Raw genomic sequence first — 17,216 nt, forward strand, 5'->3', positions numbered from 1 at the left:
TATCCGGAGAGGCGGCCTTCGGGCGAGTTTTAATTTTAATTTTCCTTCTCCCACTTAATGCCCCACGCTCGCCCGAGCAGCTTGCAGTCCTCGGTAACCACGGCGACCCGAGGGAGGGGAGGGAACAGGGAAGTTGAGGGCGGCGGCGAGCCGCGATGACGTCAGTGGGCCGCGCCGCCTCGCCCTGGCACGGTGTGAGAGCCCCGGCTAGTGGCGCGAGCTTCGGAATAAGTGGGATCCGCGTGCGCGAGACCGAGATCGCGGGTAAGGAGCTCAGCCCTGGGCAGGAGGAAGCGGGGCCGCGCGTGCGGGCCACATCCCCACAGAGAGCGAGCCTCCCCCGGCCCACCACTCCGGGCAGGTCCACTCGCATGAGGGGGCGGCGATGGCGACGGCCGGCAGCTTGCCTGCAATGCCATCCCTCGAGCAGGCGAGGAGCCCGGAGGCTACCAGATGCGAGTCCTCTTTCCCACCCTGCTCGGGAGTCCAGAGCACTTGGTCGCATTCAGGATCTAGAGTGGGGAAGCGGGGCTTGTGTCTGGGCTGGACACATTGGGCTGCCTGTGCCGCTCGACCTGCGGGGAGAAATCAGGGTGGGAGTCACGACCGTGAGGCAGGGCTGCCAAGTGTGGCAGAAGAGGACACGGCCGTCGCACCTGTCCTTAGGTAGGAGCTTCTTCCGTGTCGACCTGCTGCCCTAAAGTCTTGGCTTTTTTCTTGGCTTTTTGGCGGTTGGCACAGAAGGAAGGCAAGGGGGAGGGGAAAAAATTGAAACTTACACTTTCGTGCGTCCCTCCCGGCGTGACGCTGCGCGCTGACGTCACGGGGCTGTAATGGTGGTGTGCCTCGAGATTTTTTTCATGAAACAAGTGTGCCTTTGCCCAAAAAAGGTTGGGAAACACTGATCTAACTGAACCCAACTTCAGAAGCACAACACTGCTGCTGCCCAATGTCCAAGTCTGCTGCTAACACTCACCTGGCTCAGCTTCTCACAAGTCTCTTTCTGTTCATCTCTCAGTACTCTTAACTCTTCCTGTAAACTTTCCTGCATTCCCTCAGCCTTGTGTAGGAACTGCTGTAATCGAGTCTTGTCTGCACTTAGTTCCTCATTTGTTCTCGCCATCTGGTTGAGCTGTTTCTGTGAAGAGGTCCTTAGTCTTTCCAGGTGATCAACTTTGTCCAAAAGTGCCTGTTTTTCCTGCTCCATCTACATTTAAGGAAATGGATGCAACTGATAAAAGAGCAGCTTCAATGGGCATATTCTGGCTTAAAGACCAGAGGTACCCCTTTGTCTGGAAAAGCTATACAACAAACTTCTCCCACAATTGGATGGTAAACGCTCAAGTCATTCACTTCATCAGTATCACAGAAATTTGCAAACAAGGGACAAATTCATTAACCTTGTTTTAAAATGTTTTATAGCTTATAAATCTATCGTTAATTTTTAAACATCAAAATCTTCCAATTTGAAGACTAGATGGGAAAGATTTAAAATAAATTTATTATGTTTTATGGGAAAGAATGTGAGAAAATATTTCCTTTTTGAGCTAATTCTGCTCGTGTACGAGAAAACATCTTAAAGCTAACTCACAGATGGTACCAGCACTCCACGTTACTAAGTAAAATATGCAAAAATACCTTTCTACAATGTTGGAGAAACTGTGGGGATAAAGGAACATTTATACACATGTGTTGAAAATGCCACAGATTAAAAACTTCTAGTTAAGGGTATTTTAGGAAATGGAACAAATTACTTTTAAATTGATTAGATGTGAAAATGGCACTATTTCAATATCTGCAGCTGAAGCAAATTATCTTTGATACAGAGACTTAATTATGCATATTATAACTGCAGCACTTCTTGCTCTTGCAAGGCACTGGACGATATGGAATGCAAACATATGAAATTTGGTATGCTTATTGTTTGGGCCTTTATCTTAATGGGAAGGTTGAGAGATAAAGTACAAGAAAGAAGACAACACAAGAATCTACAAAAGTTTTACAAAATGTGGTCCACTTTTACTTCATTTGCAATGAAGAAAAAACATGTGTATAGGCAATGGGAACTTGTGGAACAACATTTTTTAAATTGACAGTTATTGAATTTATGTTTCAGTTTATTACTACTAATAAAGCTGGACATAGTTGGGGTTGTTATGGGGGGAACTGTAATTGATTGTATGATTGTTTCTATATTCAAAATTTATTTATTTTTTTTAAAAAAACAGCAGCCTTCCTTTCCCCCGTTCTGAATAAAATGCAACCTAGGTAAAGGTAAAGGGACCCCTGACCATTAAGTCCAGTTGTAAGTCCAGTCATCTCGCTTTATTGGCCGAGGGAGCTGGCGTTTGTCCACAGACAGCTTCCGGGTCCTGTGGCCAGCATGACTAAGCCGCTTCTGGCAAACCAGAACAGTGCACAGAAACGCCGTTTACCTTCCCACTGGAAGGTACTTGCACTTTGACGTGCTTTCAAACTGCTAAAAATGCAACCTACATATTAGCAAATTCCTTACATATATTTTGTAGGCTGCACAGAATAAGAATAGTTCAGCTGCAACAGTCTTCTTACCTTCAAGAGAAGTTGATTCAAACCCACTTTGTCCAATGCTAGAGCTTCATTAAGGGCACTCATCTTTGCAACTGCATCATGAAGGTGAGCAGTTTCTGCTTTTAGCTTATTGTGTGCACCAGTTAACTTTGCAAAGGACTGCTCAGCCTTGTGGACCCAAAAACACAAAACAAAGAAATACCAGTCAATAAAAGCAGAATAAGACTTGCCCCTAACTTTGTTGACTTACAATAAACCATATTTTATCATGCTGTCCAAATGGACTTTCCTGCAGCAACTTCTTGCACTCCCTAAAAGGTTGTCCCTGAAGGTGAGGAGACACCCCCCCCCCGAATAGTATGCAGGGCTTACAGCTGGATATTTCAAATTCCCCATTGAGGAAGGTCAAATGCCTCCCACTTACCAAAGATTCACTCTCTGAAGCCATTCAAGGCAATGTGTTGTGTCTTGTATTAGTCACAGTTAGAATACAGCCTTTGAAATTAATGGACATAGCTAACTTAGAACAATTAATTTCAATGGCAGTACTCTTGAGTAAAATTTAAGATACATACATATTTTTTAAGATAACTTCCATCCTCAATGCCTCCCTGTGGCATGGAACCTTCACTGAGGGTTCTAATGGGGAAAAGACTAGATTAATATCTGTTGGATTATTTAGAATATACCCTCTCAATCTTCCATTATGTCACTGGTTTTCCATCAGTATGTCTCCTTTTCTTCCTTAAATAGAAACCCAATGACTTTACTAATGTATGAGTATGTAGCTTAAATGCCATGAAAAAACCACTATTCTGATTGATCATGAAAAAACCAATCCAAATGTGTATGTTTGTTTTTTTAAAAAAATCTCTGGGCCAGTCACAAGGATCACATGCTTGTGTCAGAAACACGTTCCAATTGCCATATATATATATTTTCCTTTTTTTAGTACAACCAGAACACTTCTGAGTAGAAATCTTTAGCACCGTTTTACTTAGACTGGAACTAGACATTACACATTACTTGTTGAACTTCCTCTTTTTTTCTTTTCTTTTCAAAATCAAATGCAGTCCAAGAAGTTCTGACTTTCAGTGGAAGAATGGCTGCAATGGAGCCAGGCAGGAAAGAAGAAGGAAAGTTGCAGCTGTTCCTGTTTTTAGCCTCCCAAAATTAATCAAAGGTAAGTTATAAAGAATTGCCCCAGATGCATATATTTAAGCCATATAGCCAATATACATGCACTAATGTCAAATGCTGCTACAATGTTGTTTTTCCATAACTGTCCTTCACAGGCTTTACTAAACCATGGGGAAAGAGATGGGAGCATGTGGTGGCCAGGAAACATGGAAACTTGCTGTGGGAACTGGATTTGCAGCTCAGCCTCTTGCCCAGAACAGGACAATACCAGAATTTTGATTTTTTTTTTTTTTTTGTAAACTCTACTGTTATGCTCACTGACCACCACTTTACAGCAGTTTAATGAACATGCCAGTGTCTGTCTACAGTGAGTGTCTATGTAGTTTCCTGTTTAAATTCAAGAGTGTGTTTGGCTATTACTAGGAAAAGAAAATAACTGTACCTGCTCCAGCGCTGTAGCAAGTTCATGTTTTTCTTGTTTCACCAGTTCTCCATCAAGGTGAGATTTTTCCAGTGCTTCTTTCATGGCTACCAACTCACTCTTTAACAATGAATGCTTTCCTTCAAGAGCATTTCGGTCTTCCTGACTGAATGAACACATACACTTATTTATTTTAAGTAGTGAAGTACATGAGAGCTCCAAAGCTTAACCGGGGCTGCAAATTTCATTTTCTAACATAATAATCCTCATACAGCACCATTAATATTTTTTTTTGCAAATTTCACAAATGCTATCCAGAGGGGCTCATTTTTAAAAGTGAAATTGGCAGAGCCCATACACAATCCTGACAAGAGGGTGAAGAAAGTGCAAAGATTCCAAATTTCCACAACCTTCATAAAATGGAGAGGGATTGTTGTAAGAACTGGGTTTGTGAATGCTCTTGCCAGCTTCTCTTTTTCCTGCATTTCCCTAGCAACAAACTTACTGCCCTTTGGGGGGGGGGAGACAAAAGGCTCACATATATTCTCTCTCCCGCAGCATCCTTTCCAATTGATGCTGCTGTTCTTCTTTTTGGCCATCCACCATGTCTCCTTTCAGCTGTAGCTCGGTATTGCTTCGGCGCAAGTGCTGGACTTCCTGTTCCAAGACTTCCAGCTGTTGCTGTAATTCTATCTTGGATTTATCCAGGGTGACATGGTCACTGAGAAGAAAAAGTCTCCAGTTAGAGAAAAACAAAAAACAGAGATACACTGCAAAGTTTCATTGCACTTGTTTAGCTACTACTGACTGAGCATCCTCCTTTTCCTATCTGGGCTACTGGAGAATACAGGGAAATGAGGACACCATCACATCTGAAAGGCAGAGTGACTTCTTGAGTACTGTCGCTCTCCAACCTGTGGATGCAAACTGCCCCAGGCAAACTTTGAAGAGTCCAGACCACACATGAAGGTTTATTCACAATTTAAGTAGGTGCTTCAAATCCAGAGAGATATTGGGCTGCATCCAGCTAACTGCTACTCAGAGTAGATCCATTGGAAAAGCCACTTTCGTCCATTAATTACAATGGGTCTACTCTGAGTAGGACTAGCACTGGAGACAACCTACTGACTTGACAAGAGGAAAGCACACTGCAAGCCAAGAGAAGCATATGGATCTATTTTACAATATAAGTCTTTAAAGATGGGGAAAGCATTACATGTCTGACCTGCGGTAAGTCTCCACCATGGACTGCAGATGCTGAAGTTGGCTAATGAGTGTGTCTTGCTCTCCTTCTAGCTGCTCAAGTTTTTGTCTTAGGAACTTACAGTGGTCTTTTTGCTGCTCTTGTTGCTTCTCCAAGGAGCTGACAGAATTTTGACTAGACAAGAGTTGCTGTCTCAGGTGCTGCAGAAGAAGGCAAAATATAATGATTAGGGAGAAAGTAAGAGACTGAAGAGGTATTATATACAGACAGAGGTGGTTAAGCATTAGTCCACAGAGAAGCAGCAGCTGAAGACTGAAGGAATGCTATGTACAGGCAGAGAAAGTTGTAAGGTTGGGGTCACCATAAATAGAATTCTGGTGACAGCAGTAGTTCCAGCTTCATGGAAAGACACATTCATTACCCAGATCCCAAACCAAGACAGTGACTTAACAAAGACTAAAATTTACAGACCAATTTCATTATTGAACTGTGATTATAAACTATTTGCTACAATCTTGGCTAGTAGACACTGAGTCAGTTCACAGAGACCAGGCTGACAAATGAAAGACAATATAAGGAATGCAATCAATTTACCTGGAAGTAAGAAATGAAAAACAGGCTGCCCTAATCTTTCTAGATGTGGAGAAAGCTTTTGACAATATTTCATGGTCATTTGTGATTAAGGTTCTGGAGAAAATGGAAATAGGTAGTGCTTTCCTAGCAGGAATTAAAGCAATCTATACTGATCAATCTTCAAATATATTAGTAAACAATATTCTTTCAGATAAATGCCAACTAGAAAAATAAACGAGACAAGGCTGTCCCCTATTTCCACTGTTGTTTATTATGACACTAGAAATATTGCTTCAGAATGTAAGGAGAAATAGGGAAATTAAAAGTATTGAAGTGGGATGTAGAGACTGTAAATTAAGGGCATTTGCTGATGATGTGGAGTTGACACAAGAACAACCTTTGGAGAGTGTTCCCAAAACATTAGAAGAAATTAAAAGGTTTGGAGAAGTGGTGGGTTTCACGATAAACCCATATAAAACCAATATGTTGGTCAAAAACATGGATGAGCAGTTGATAATTTTTTAGAAAGGATGTTTGATTTAAAAATAAGCAAAAAAATTAAGTGTTTGGAAATTTGGCTGACAAATTCCCAAATTCAACCTATTTGAAAATAATTATATTTAATTGTGGAAATAGGTTAAGAAAGAGTTGGAGATAGGGAAAGTTTCATTCTCCCCCATGTTAGGTAGAATTTCAGCCATTAAAATGAATATATTCCCTAGGATCCTGTTTTTATTCTGATCTGATTATAAATAATCCAAGCTGCTTCAAAGAATGGAAAAAAAGATATTTCTAAATTCATATGGCAGGGGGGAAAGCAAAGAATTAAACAAAAAATTCTGATAGATGCAAAAGAAAGAGGAAGCTTTGCCCTGCCAGACCTGCAATCGTATTATGAGGCAGCTTGTTTGAGTTGGTTAAAAGAATGAATAGTATTGGGCAATGCAGACATTTTAGATTTAGTAGGCCATGATGTAGAATTTAGCTGGCATGCATGTCTTTGGTATGGGAAGGCTAAAGTTTCAGGAACCACATTCTTAGAAAGAATCTGTATAGAGTCTGGGAGAAATACAAAAATCTGCTGGAAATAAAAAACCCTTTATGGCTAACTCCCATCGAAGCAATTACAATTAAGAGAATTAATATGGATAGACAATGGGCGACTTACAGGGAACTGCTGGATTTTACAGGGAGGGAACCCAAACTGAAACCAATGGAAAACTTAAAGAGCCAAGTTACGGATTGGCTACAATATCAACAGACACATAATATGTTTAAATTAGATTAAAATAATGGATTTCTGGACCAAAGCTCACAATTTGAAAAAGAACTTTTACAAAATAAGGGTAAACTTCTGTCTAAAATGTGTAATTTTTATTAGAATGGGAAACAAAAGAGCTTATTAAAATTTCAATAGGCAATAGATATAGGACACAATATAGATTTCAACCTCTGGGAGAAACTTTGGGAAAATTATCTGAAATTTATTGCATGTTACTCACTAAAAGAGAAGTATTTATAAATGATCCAAAGATAGTGTTTAACTCCAGATAGGTTGGCTAAGATCAGATACGCATTGGAAATGTAAAGAAGCGGAGGGAACCTTTTTTCATATGTGGTGGACACGTAAAAAGGTAAAAAGTTTATTGGGAAATGATTTCTAATGAGTTGAAAAAAATGTTTAAAATTATCCCCCCCCCCCAAAACAGAGTCCTTTTTATTGGGAATAACCCAGACAGAAATTCCAAGGTGTCATAAAAGGTTATTTATGTACGCAACAACTGCGGCCCATGTTCTGTTAGCCCAAAAATGGCAACTGAGCAAGATCCTAACAAAAGAGGATTGGCAACTTAAGTTGATTGAATATGCAGAATTTGCAAATTTAACACACAGAATAAGAGAGCAAGAAGAACATATATTTAAATAAGAGTAGAAAACATTTATTGAATACAGTGGTGCCTCGCAAGACGAAAGTAATCCATTCCGCGAGTCTCTTCGTCTTGCGGTTTTTTCGTCTTGCGAAGCACGGCTATTAGCGGCTTAGCGGCTATTAACGGCTTAGCGGCTTTAAGAAAAAGGAAACAGACTCGCAAGAACTTGCAAAACATTTCGTCTTGCGAAGCAAGCCCATAGGGAAATTCGTCTTGCGGAACGACTCAAAAAACGGAAAACTCTTTCGTCTTGCGCGTTTTTCGTCTTGCGAGGCATTCGTCTTGCGAGGCACCACTGTAAATGGAAAATAACTGTACACAGCTGAAAAAGATGGCATCTTTAAGATAAATTCAACAGTGTAAATAATATTTGGTTATAGTAAAATATGCAGGAATGTATGACATGTAAAATGAACCATGGAAGGAGAAGGAGGGAAATCATTGGGTATTTTAAAGTTTGCAAAATGCTTATTTTGAAATGTAAAACTGAAAACTTAATAAAAATTAAAATAATAAAATAAAAAAGAGAAAGTCGTAAGATTGGACATAAGCAGAATGCTCATGGGGAAAGGGAATGATTAGAAAGGTGGAAAGAACAAATCACCAATGCAAGACCTGTCTGGGAAAGAAATGACTGTCAAAACCAGCTTGAGGGAACTAGGAATACTTATTAGCAGGAAGAGGAAGAGGCTGAAATTTATAAGGCAGAGCATCAAAGGCAGAGAAAAGTGCTATACGAGGTGTGGAGTTTTACTACTGGTGATGTGAAAGTCTTACTGGCAAGGGAGCCTCTGAAGTTCTCACCTGCACTTCATTGCTTCTCCTAGTCAGCACCTCACGCACCAGCAGGACAGCCCTATCTGGGTCACCTGGGTTCAACTGCAAGAAGCTACAAGGCTCAGCATAGTTCTCATCCTGTGGGGTGCCAATCGTTGCATCACTCTCATTGATTACTGCCTGAAATCCAAGACCAACATTACTTTCTCAGTTCTGTACAATCAAAACACTGCACCTCACTACCTATTTGTCTTTCACTTCTGCTGGAAAATAGTGATCCACTGCATTTTCAAGGATGGGAAATTATGATGATGGGGCAGAATACAACCCAGCAAAATGGCAGCAGCAAAATCTAGGATTACATAATCAGCCAAGGGAAATCAACTAATAATAATAATAGTAGTAGTAGTAGTAGTAGTATCAGGGCTTAATTTGTGTCAGGCCTTAGCAGCGCTTAGTCCTCACAAAAGTCTTGAAATCAGAGTTTTTAAACACTGAAATACATGAACAAATGGAAGTGCCCTGAGCAGGCGCAAAATATGTAAAACCTGTGTTTAAAGTTTAGATCATATGTTTATACCACATCTGCTTTCATTAATTTTGTTTTTAAATACAGACATGGGAAATTCTACAGAAGCAACATGAAGACAGATTCCAGTTAGGTCTACCTCAGTTATTTCTTTTATCACATGCTGAAGGGAAAGTATCTCTTCATGTGTATTATTGCTCAGTGATTGTTCATATTCTTTCGGCAAGCGATCAGCCTCCTAGAAAAAGAATAAGGGAGATTAAGAGGGAGCTACTGCCCACCTAGCAGTTCAAAAGCATGTCAAAGTGCAAGTAGATAAATAGGTACTGCTCCAGCAGGAAGGTAAACAGCGTTTCCATGCACTGCTCTGGTTTGCCAGAAGTGGCTTAGTCATGCTGGCCACATGACCCAGCAGCTGTACACCGGCTCCCTCGGCTAGTAAAACGAGATGAGCACCGCAACCCCAGAGTCGTCCGAGACTGGACCTAATGGTCAGGGGTCCCTTTACCTTTACCTTTACATCTTCTTCCAGAGGTGCAATTCCCTCAGACATAGCTCATATTTTAGAGCACAGGTTTAAGAAGAGTACTGAATGACAGCATCATATCAGTGGAATGTCTCCAAATGCCTGCTACGTCACTAACTAGAACTAAGGTGCCAAAGAAAATATGTAAAAAAAAGTCTGTCTATATTCAAGTCCAGAAGAAAGAAGCAAAGCAGATTTCCTCAGAAACTCCAGATAACCTTTTTCCAGTTGTTGCATTCTATACTATAGAATCACTTGAGAATTGCAACCCTTCGCAACAACTAGTTCTTAGACACCTCTATTCTAAGTGCTGACAGTGCTAAGTGCTGACAGGACAAAAGAACGTTTCTCCACCACAGCCACTGGATTATTTTTCAAACAGTTGCTAACATACCAGAATCTCCACAGTGTCTCTGAGAGTCTTCATTGACATTTCCTTCTCCTCGTTCTGTTTTTGAGATTGTTCAAGCAAGGCAGTCAACTCTATCACCCTTGGAAAAAGAAGAGAAGCATTTACAACACTAGGCTTTTCACTAACACATTAGCACAGAGGTTGCCAACCTTGCACCTGTGAAAGTCTTCACTGGTGGCCCTAGGCAGGGCCCACAGATTTTGAGCTTTCATTTTTTAAAAAAATGTAAATCTCCAGCCACCTTAGGAAAAAAGTTATGAAGCAAATTGTGCGACACATACTCCTATCCAACTTCACATGCCCAAAGTTGCAGACACCAAACCACTTAGTCTATACTTCACAACTCATTTCACATCAACTACACTAGCTTAAAATATAGCCTTTGTCTTTTTTATCCTCTTCCTCACCACCCCCCTCACCCCCAGCTTAAGAATCACCACCCCCAGCTCAAGAATCACCGGTCAATATTTTTTTAAGAGACAAAACCACACTGGGTTGAATCCCTTCTCTGGATCAGCGACTGATCTCTGAGATTCTAGTACAGTGGTACCTTGGTTGTCGAACTCAATCCATTCCAGGAGTCTGTTGAACTCCCGGAACCATTCGAAAACCAAGGTGTAGCTTCCGATTAGCTGCAGGAGCTTCTAGATGGCCACTTTAAGAGAATACTAGATTCAATAGGCCTTTGGTCTGATTCAGCAGCACTGTTATGTTATTATGTCCCATCTGACTCTTTAAAAAATCTACAGTAAATGAGGACAGCAGCTAGTGGGGCCTTTTAAGGAGGTACTTTACCTGTTATGAAGATCCTCCTTTGCTAATTCTCCTTTGACATGCAAACTCACAATTGCTTGTGCTTGCTGGTATATTTCCTTTTCCATATCCAACTTCTTGGGCCTGATATGAAGTTGCTGCTGTTGGGCCTGTCCCCTCAGGGTAAGTTTTTCAAAACTATTAGTATCCAAGAGCTGTGTGCCTGAACTTAAGTGTAAGCAACTGACAAGTATACAGCCAGAAAGTCTTGCTTGCTCAGCCCTTAGTTCAGACAGATCCCTGAAACAGAAACAAATAATACTGTACTGGACAAAAAAAATTAAATTACAGATTTAAAGACGTGAAAAGCTAGAGTCAGTTTTAGAGTCAGCTATTTTAGCTCGGCAAATGATTTCACATTCAACTGACAGAAAAACCTCACCTGTCAGTTGCTGTCTTCATTTCCACAAAATAACGGTGCAAGGTCACTACTTGCCGCCATATGCCAAAGAGACGATCATGTTCAGTCCGCATATAACTCTCAAAGAACTATATATGTAAAGACAACAGCAAGTCACAGCTTTATTTTCCCAGCCTAAAACAAAAACTGCTTTCTTTCAAAAATGCATATTTAATTATTGCCAGCAGCATTCAGAATCATGTTAAAGACTTTCAGAACTGACAAAACTGAGTCTCTTTAAATTGTTAAAAAATACATTTCTCTGAAATTTGAAAAAGATTTTATTATATTGTTTAGGACTGACCAATTATTGAGAAGTCTGCAAAGAAGTCAAATGGTTGAGAAATACTTTTCTAACCTTAGAATGCATGGATCGTATAGGATAACCTCATAATACACAGCATTTTCCACATCAATAAAAGATGTTCAGATCTATATTGAATACAGGAGTTGTTTTTTCTTCACGATACTACCTCTGAAAATCATTCACTGGGAACTGCATGTCGGTATAACATACAGTATATGAAACAATTTCCGCAGTGTCTTGACTTCTAGAACAATGTACATCTGTACGTACCCTGAATTAATATTCTACTGTTTTCTTAATCCCAGCCAATGCCTGCCAAACCAGAAATGAGTATTTGTGCCTAGAATATAAGGTTAATCAATAAGGAAATCCACCTTCCCTACCCAGTATCTTATTAGTGACACATTCCTACCTCCCGCTCTTTATGCCATTCACTCTCCTTGTGCTCTAGCTCATCTCTGGCCCTTGTCCAGTCAGCTATCAGCTTGCTGACATCCTCTCGGAGAGCCCCATTCACCTCATTGGCTTTGTCCAAGTGCTCACGGAGCAAGTTGTTCACCCCAGCCAAATTCTCACATCTGAAGCACAGGAGAATGGCAATGGATTAACAAATCTCTATTGTAAAGGTCCCGATAAGATGAAATGATGGTGCTGCAGCTGTTGCACAGCTTTCCCCAAAAACCAGCTAAGATAAAGCTTCTGCAAAAGCTCACTCACCTCTGCTGCTCTTCTTCCAACTGGATCAGTGCTTTCTCTAGACTACGGTCCTCTTTACGATCCCACTGGTGTGGATGGGACCCCTTTGCGAAAAAGGCAGACAATTTAATCTAAACAACATCCATATTAAGTCTATTCCCTCACTTCAGGATCTCCTTGTTAACGTCCCATGAATCAATAAGCCAGTGAACAGCTGAGATGAGCACAACTTGAAGTGCATTTGTTTGCATTTTTAGGGTCTTTCTTGCTTAATGAAAGATACTTAAGGGCCAAACAAGACACAGTGTCATTCACAACTTTAGTCCTTGTGTGGCTTATTTTTGAAAATAACTGGAGAAAATTGAACTATAATCACTTGGCCCCACTATTATCCCAGTGAGAATCCACCCCTCCACACACACCTGCTGTTCATAATAGAAGACTAGTCAAAGCTATGTCATAATTTGATTTCCTTGCTAGTTTCCATGTAAATAAGCATGCCCATTGTTTGGGACATTACAGCATATACTGAACTATGCTAATTTCTTTTAACAGTGATCACAAAAGGGAAGTAGAACACTACAAGGAAAAATAGCAAGGACAAGGGCACCAATTTCTCCAACAAACACTTTGTTACCAATAGCAAAATCACAAAAAATGGTACTCACATACTTTGAAACTTACCCTATTTGCTTCCAGACGCATTTCTAACTCCTTGCACCAATTACGATATTGCAGCACCTGCAATAAAACAGGAAAAGTTGGTATATTATTATTACCTCTTAGAGTGTTTATGCAGCAACACCCTTCATGAAATTCTAAGAGTTCTGAGTTTGTTCCAAGTTGTTTAGGGATGATTTTGTGCATTGCACATACATACATACATACAAAAATACATACATACATATGTAATGGCTATGAATAGTTTTCTTTTAAAACCAGGCTTAAACACAGTGTATATTCAATATTCAATATTCTTAAAATAAATGGGAAAGAATAAATTTTTAAGCAAGCATTTCAAGAATATTTTCTGCGAAATATACAGCAATACAGTACTGCCATTTATATCAAATGGCAAATTAGCTGGTTATTGATGCATCAGCTTAACTTCCAGCAAGCACAGCAGAGTGCCTTTGAAGTAGTACAATGGTGCTAATATTTACCAGTTGGCACAGCAGCTCATTGCTTTGGGGAGGCGGGGGGGTACAGGTTTTCAGAAAAACAGAAAAACGGGGGATATCGCAAGTTTAGAACTGAGCAATTTGCCAAGTCAGGAAAAAGGTTCTATGCCCAAAATGTATATTTAGAAGAACAGAAGGAAATTTGTTTTCAAGCAAGCACTTTATTCTTAATGTACCCTTCTTCCATCCACCAACAGCTCTCTACTCAAAATTCATCATCTCCTTGTTTCAGATATCACTAGAAATATACTGGTTTTACCTTTGCCTGTAACTTTTGTACAAGTACTGCCTGCCTATGCTGTGCCTCCTGGGAATTCTGTAGTCTGTGTTGATAGGATGCCTGATTTTCCACCATCTGGTGATGTAGTGCCACTAGTTGCTCTTCTGGAAGTAAGTGAACTGTCTGTGTTTTCATACTGCTTGCTGCTTGGTCTCCTTCCATCTAAAGGTCAAAGCAGAAAGAAGCAAGACTGGTTTAATTAATCTAGCAGACAAGATGGCCCTGATGGCTCTACTTCCTCAAAAGGAAAAATGCACAAAGATGGGAAATAATTTGCTTTGTTTCCAACAGAAGAAAAATAAATGTTGTTAGCTGGAAAGCCATTTCAACAGTCTTGTTGCAGGCTTCCATTCTGTATAAAGAATGAAAAAGCATTAGTTATGACATTTGTCAAGCCATTTTTTAGTCATATTTTATGAGAATGGGGATATTACCAAAAAACACAAACAAACCATAAAGCGGTGCGTTACAGTCAAGAAAAAGCAGGTGGAGATGCAAGAGACCAACCTCAAGCTGACATTTTTAAAAGTTTTAATATGATTGAGTAAAAGCAAAAATGTGCCTAATACATTTCAAATGGAAATCTTCTTTGCATCAACTGATCCAATACATTTTTCTTACAAAGGAAGTACGATCCTATGTTTGTTTGTTTTCAAAAACAATTCCTGCTATGCTGCTTATTCTCAAGTAAATGCATCAGTCTGCATTTTTAGAAATTGTAATTTCAATATAACGTTATGGTTTGTCAATAATCTATGATTTTGCACAACTCTGTCAATATTCTGAAACAAATTCCTACAGTCCATTCTGTATAGTAGCAGATCACAACATGCGGGATTGTCACACATGCACGTGGAGTAAGTACGAATTCCAACACCAAACTAAATCTATGCAAGAATTCCACGTGTGAAAAGCACAAATAAATATTAATTCTCTTTTCTCACCACTTGTCCTTGACAAGATAATTATCCATCTCAACTTTACAGAGGATAACATTATACATCCTAGCCATGTTAGTCTGTGGAAGCAAAAAACAACTTTTTTTGTCTTGTGGCACTTACAAACTTATCAAGACCCAAGCTTTCATGGTGCAGAGTCCATAACCTATTCCTCTGTGCATTTATTTGAAAGTATAATGGATTTCCAAGCCTTTTACTTGCTGGAAATTGCATAGAAATGCATCTCTGGTACTTTCCCTAACCTAATGCACCTCAAGACTATTTACAACAATCTTGTAATGCAGATTGGCACTATCTCATGCCTGCTTACTCAAAAACAAGTTCCGCTGAATCCAATGGGGCTTACTTGCAAGTGCTTAGCATTTTTAACCTTAGGACTTTTGAGTTTGCAACAACAGTAAGCAGCCACATATATCTGCACGAATTTTGAGGCGGTTGTGTGTGTGTGTCCTCTATTAATGGCAGATTCTTCCAATCCAGAGTCCGGGAAGATCGCAAACTGTAGTTTCCCTTTCTGCAAACGGGTTGGGCTCAGAAGCGGAGGCGGAGCGAGGTGATGGCACTCCGTTATAATTCTCAATAGCAGCACGTTATCCCTCACCTGTTCTGCCCTGCCTAGTATAGAACAGCAAGCAAGCCTCCCCGCCCTCACCTGAGCACGCCTCAACGTGCACCTGGGATGCTCACCTCCACAGAGATGGTGAAACTTCCTTTCCGCTGCCGCCTGCAGGCTTTCGTGGGCGGGGAAAGGGGGCCGCCGGAGTCCTATTACATTTCTTCTCTCCGCTCCGGCAACGGAAACCCGCCTGCTCGCTCGCTTAGTGGAAGCGGGCAAGCGACTCGTTTGTGCCGCCCCGCTTTTCCACCGTTAAGAGACTCTTGGCTGCCCGGGCGTATGAGGGCGCACGTTCCCCCTGTGAGCCCATGAAGGGGACTGTCTAGGCCTGGTGCATTATCCCCACAGGCAGGACAGGCCTAGTGCGAAGCTCCGACTCCCAGTAGCCAATGCCGCCGGCAGGAAAGGCGGGGGGGGGGCGGGGAGCGGAATAGCGCGAGGCAATAGCAGTGGCTTTTCGGAAGTTCGAGCTGCGCGGTTATTTCCTGAGCGACGAGGCTAGGCCTCTCACGGCAACCCCTCCAGCGAAACACAAGCACCCTTGTCGGTTGTAGAGCGCTTGCCGTTTGGGCCCTCAGATCTCGGCTTCTCGCCGCCGCCAGTTCACGTACACAGCGCCCCGAAGGCCGTCCAGGCCGCGACGGGAAGTCTGGGCAAGCGCTGACCCCGCTGTTCGCAGTTTGGGGTACATAAGCGTCTGGTTCGTCCCGAGGGACAGCTCATTCCTATGCGGAGTTAGGCTCTTAAGCCCACAGAAGCTCTCCATAAGATAGGCTACAAACCTGTGCTCAAAGTACAGAGGGGTTCTCTTTCACGTTGTTTACTTATTTACCTTATTACTATTATTAGTATATATTTATTTATTTATACTAATATAAATAAATGGAATCCCTGGAAAAGACCCTGATGTTGGGAAAGATGGAGGGCACAAGGAGAAGGGGACAACAGAGGACGAGATGGTTGGACAGTGTTCTCGAAGCTACAAACATGAGTCTGACCAAACTGCGGGAGGCAGTGGAAGACAGGAGTGCCTGGCGTGCTCTGGTCCATGGGGTCACGAAGAGTCGGACACGACTAAACGACTAAACAACATTTATGCCCCACCTTTTCCCCAACATGAGGCAGTTAAAACAAGTTAACATATTTAAAACATGTAAAACAATCACATATGCTCCCAGATAATACCTTTAAGGTTGCCAAAATCTGAGTCATGAAATGGGGTTTATGCAAGTACCATGGTAGGATGTCTCCCTGCTTTCAATAGGGACCCAGGATCGGCTGGATGAGGCAGCAGTCTTAACTGGAGAGGAACAATGCAACCCTAACACCCCAGAAATTATGTTTTATTGAATGCTAATGGAGCTTGCTTTTAGGTAAATGGGATTAGAATTGCCACTTTAGGCCTTTGAATCCGGTTACATGCTTGCTTAGAAGTAAGTCTCATTGAAAAGTAATAGGACACATTTCCAAAAGAGGTTGATTAGGATTATGGTGTCAGGTGTAAGAACGCAGAAATTTCAGTGCCCAGATTCAAGCTGTGCCCAATAACATGTTAGTTGCTCTCAGTACCTCTGTTGGAATTGACCTGATAGCTGAGTTGTAAATTATCTCCTGTGAACTGGTTGCTGTAAATGTGTATTTTGGTAGCATTTAGCAGTTCTGATCGTTTTTTGTAACCTGCCCTGAGAGCATGTAATTAACGTGTACAATGAATAATAATAATATAAACTACTTTTAAGAGTACTGATTCTAATCTCTTTAGGGATTGTGAAAACAGAACTGGGGTAGTTATTCCAAGTTAATTAACACAGACATAAAATGGGAAGTTATACTAGAAGCATTCTATGTATAAGAAGGTATGCCTGTAGGGCCTTTCACACTGGCTGAACAACTGCTTGCTC

The 17,216-nt window shown here is 41.1% G+C and overlaps 1 protein-coding gene across 1 annotated transcript in view; it reads right to left on the reverse strand.

Moving 5' to 3' along the window:
- The window catches only part of CEP250 (centrosomal protein 250), a 36,281-nt gene extending 20,108 nt beyond the window's left edge, over positions 1 to 16,173 (reverse strand). The window contains 16 exon segments of the mRNA XM_081864714.1: positions 977 to 1,207; positions 2,572 to 2,718; positions 4,133 to 4,277; positions 4,650 to 4,832; positions 5,337 to 5,515; positions 8,624 to 8,776; positions 9,265 to 9,363; positions 10,046 to 10,142; positions 10,859 to 11,116; positions 11,259 to 11,365; positions 11,996 to 12,161; positions 12,301 to 12,383; positions 12,964 to 13,020; positions 13,720 to 13,902; positions 15,352 to 15,528; positions 15,530 to 16,173. Of these exon segments, the coding sequence (XP_081720840.1) occupies positions 977 to 1,207; positions 2,572 to 2,718; positions 4,133 to 4,277; positions 4,650 to 4,832; positions 5,337 to 5,515; positions 8,624 to 8,776; positions 9,265 to 9,363; positions 10,046 to 10,142; positions 10,859 to 11,116; positions 11,259 to 11,365; positions 11,996 to 12,161; positions 12,301 to 12,383; positions 12,964 to 13,020; positions 13,720 to 13,902; positions 15,352 to 15,528; positions 15,530 to 15,625 (2,361 nt within the window). The 5' untranslated portion in view covers positions 15,626 to 16,173.
- Between the last annotated feature and the right edge of the window lie 1,043 nt (positions 16,174 to 17,216).

The sequence above is a fragment of the Podarcis erhardii genome (genome assembly GCF_964252035.2).
Source record: "Podarcis erhardii genome assembly, chromosome: 6".
NCBI classification, from domain to species: domain Eukaryota; kingdom Metazoa; phylum Chordata; class Lepidosauria; order Squamata; family Lacertidae; genus Podarcis; species Podarcis erhardii.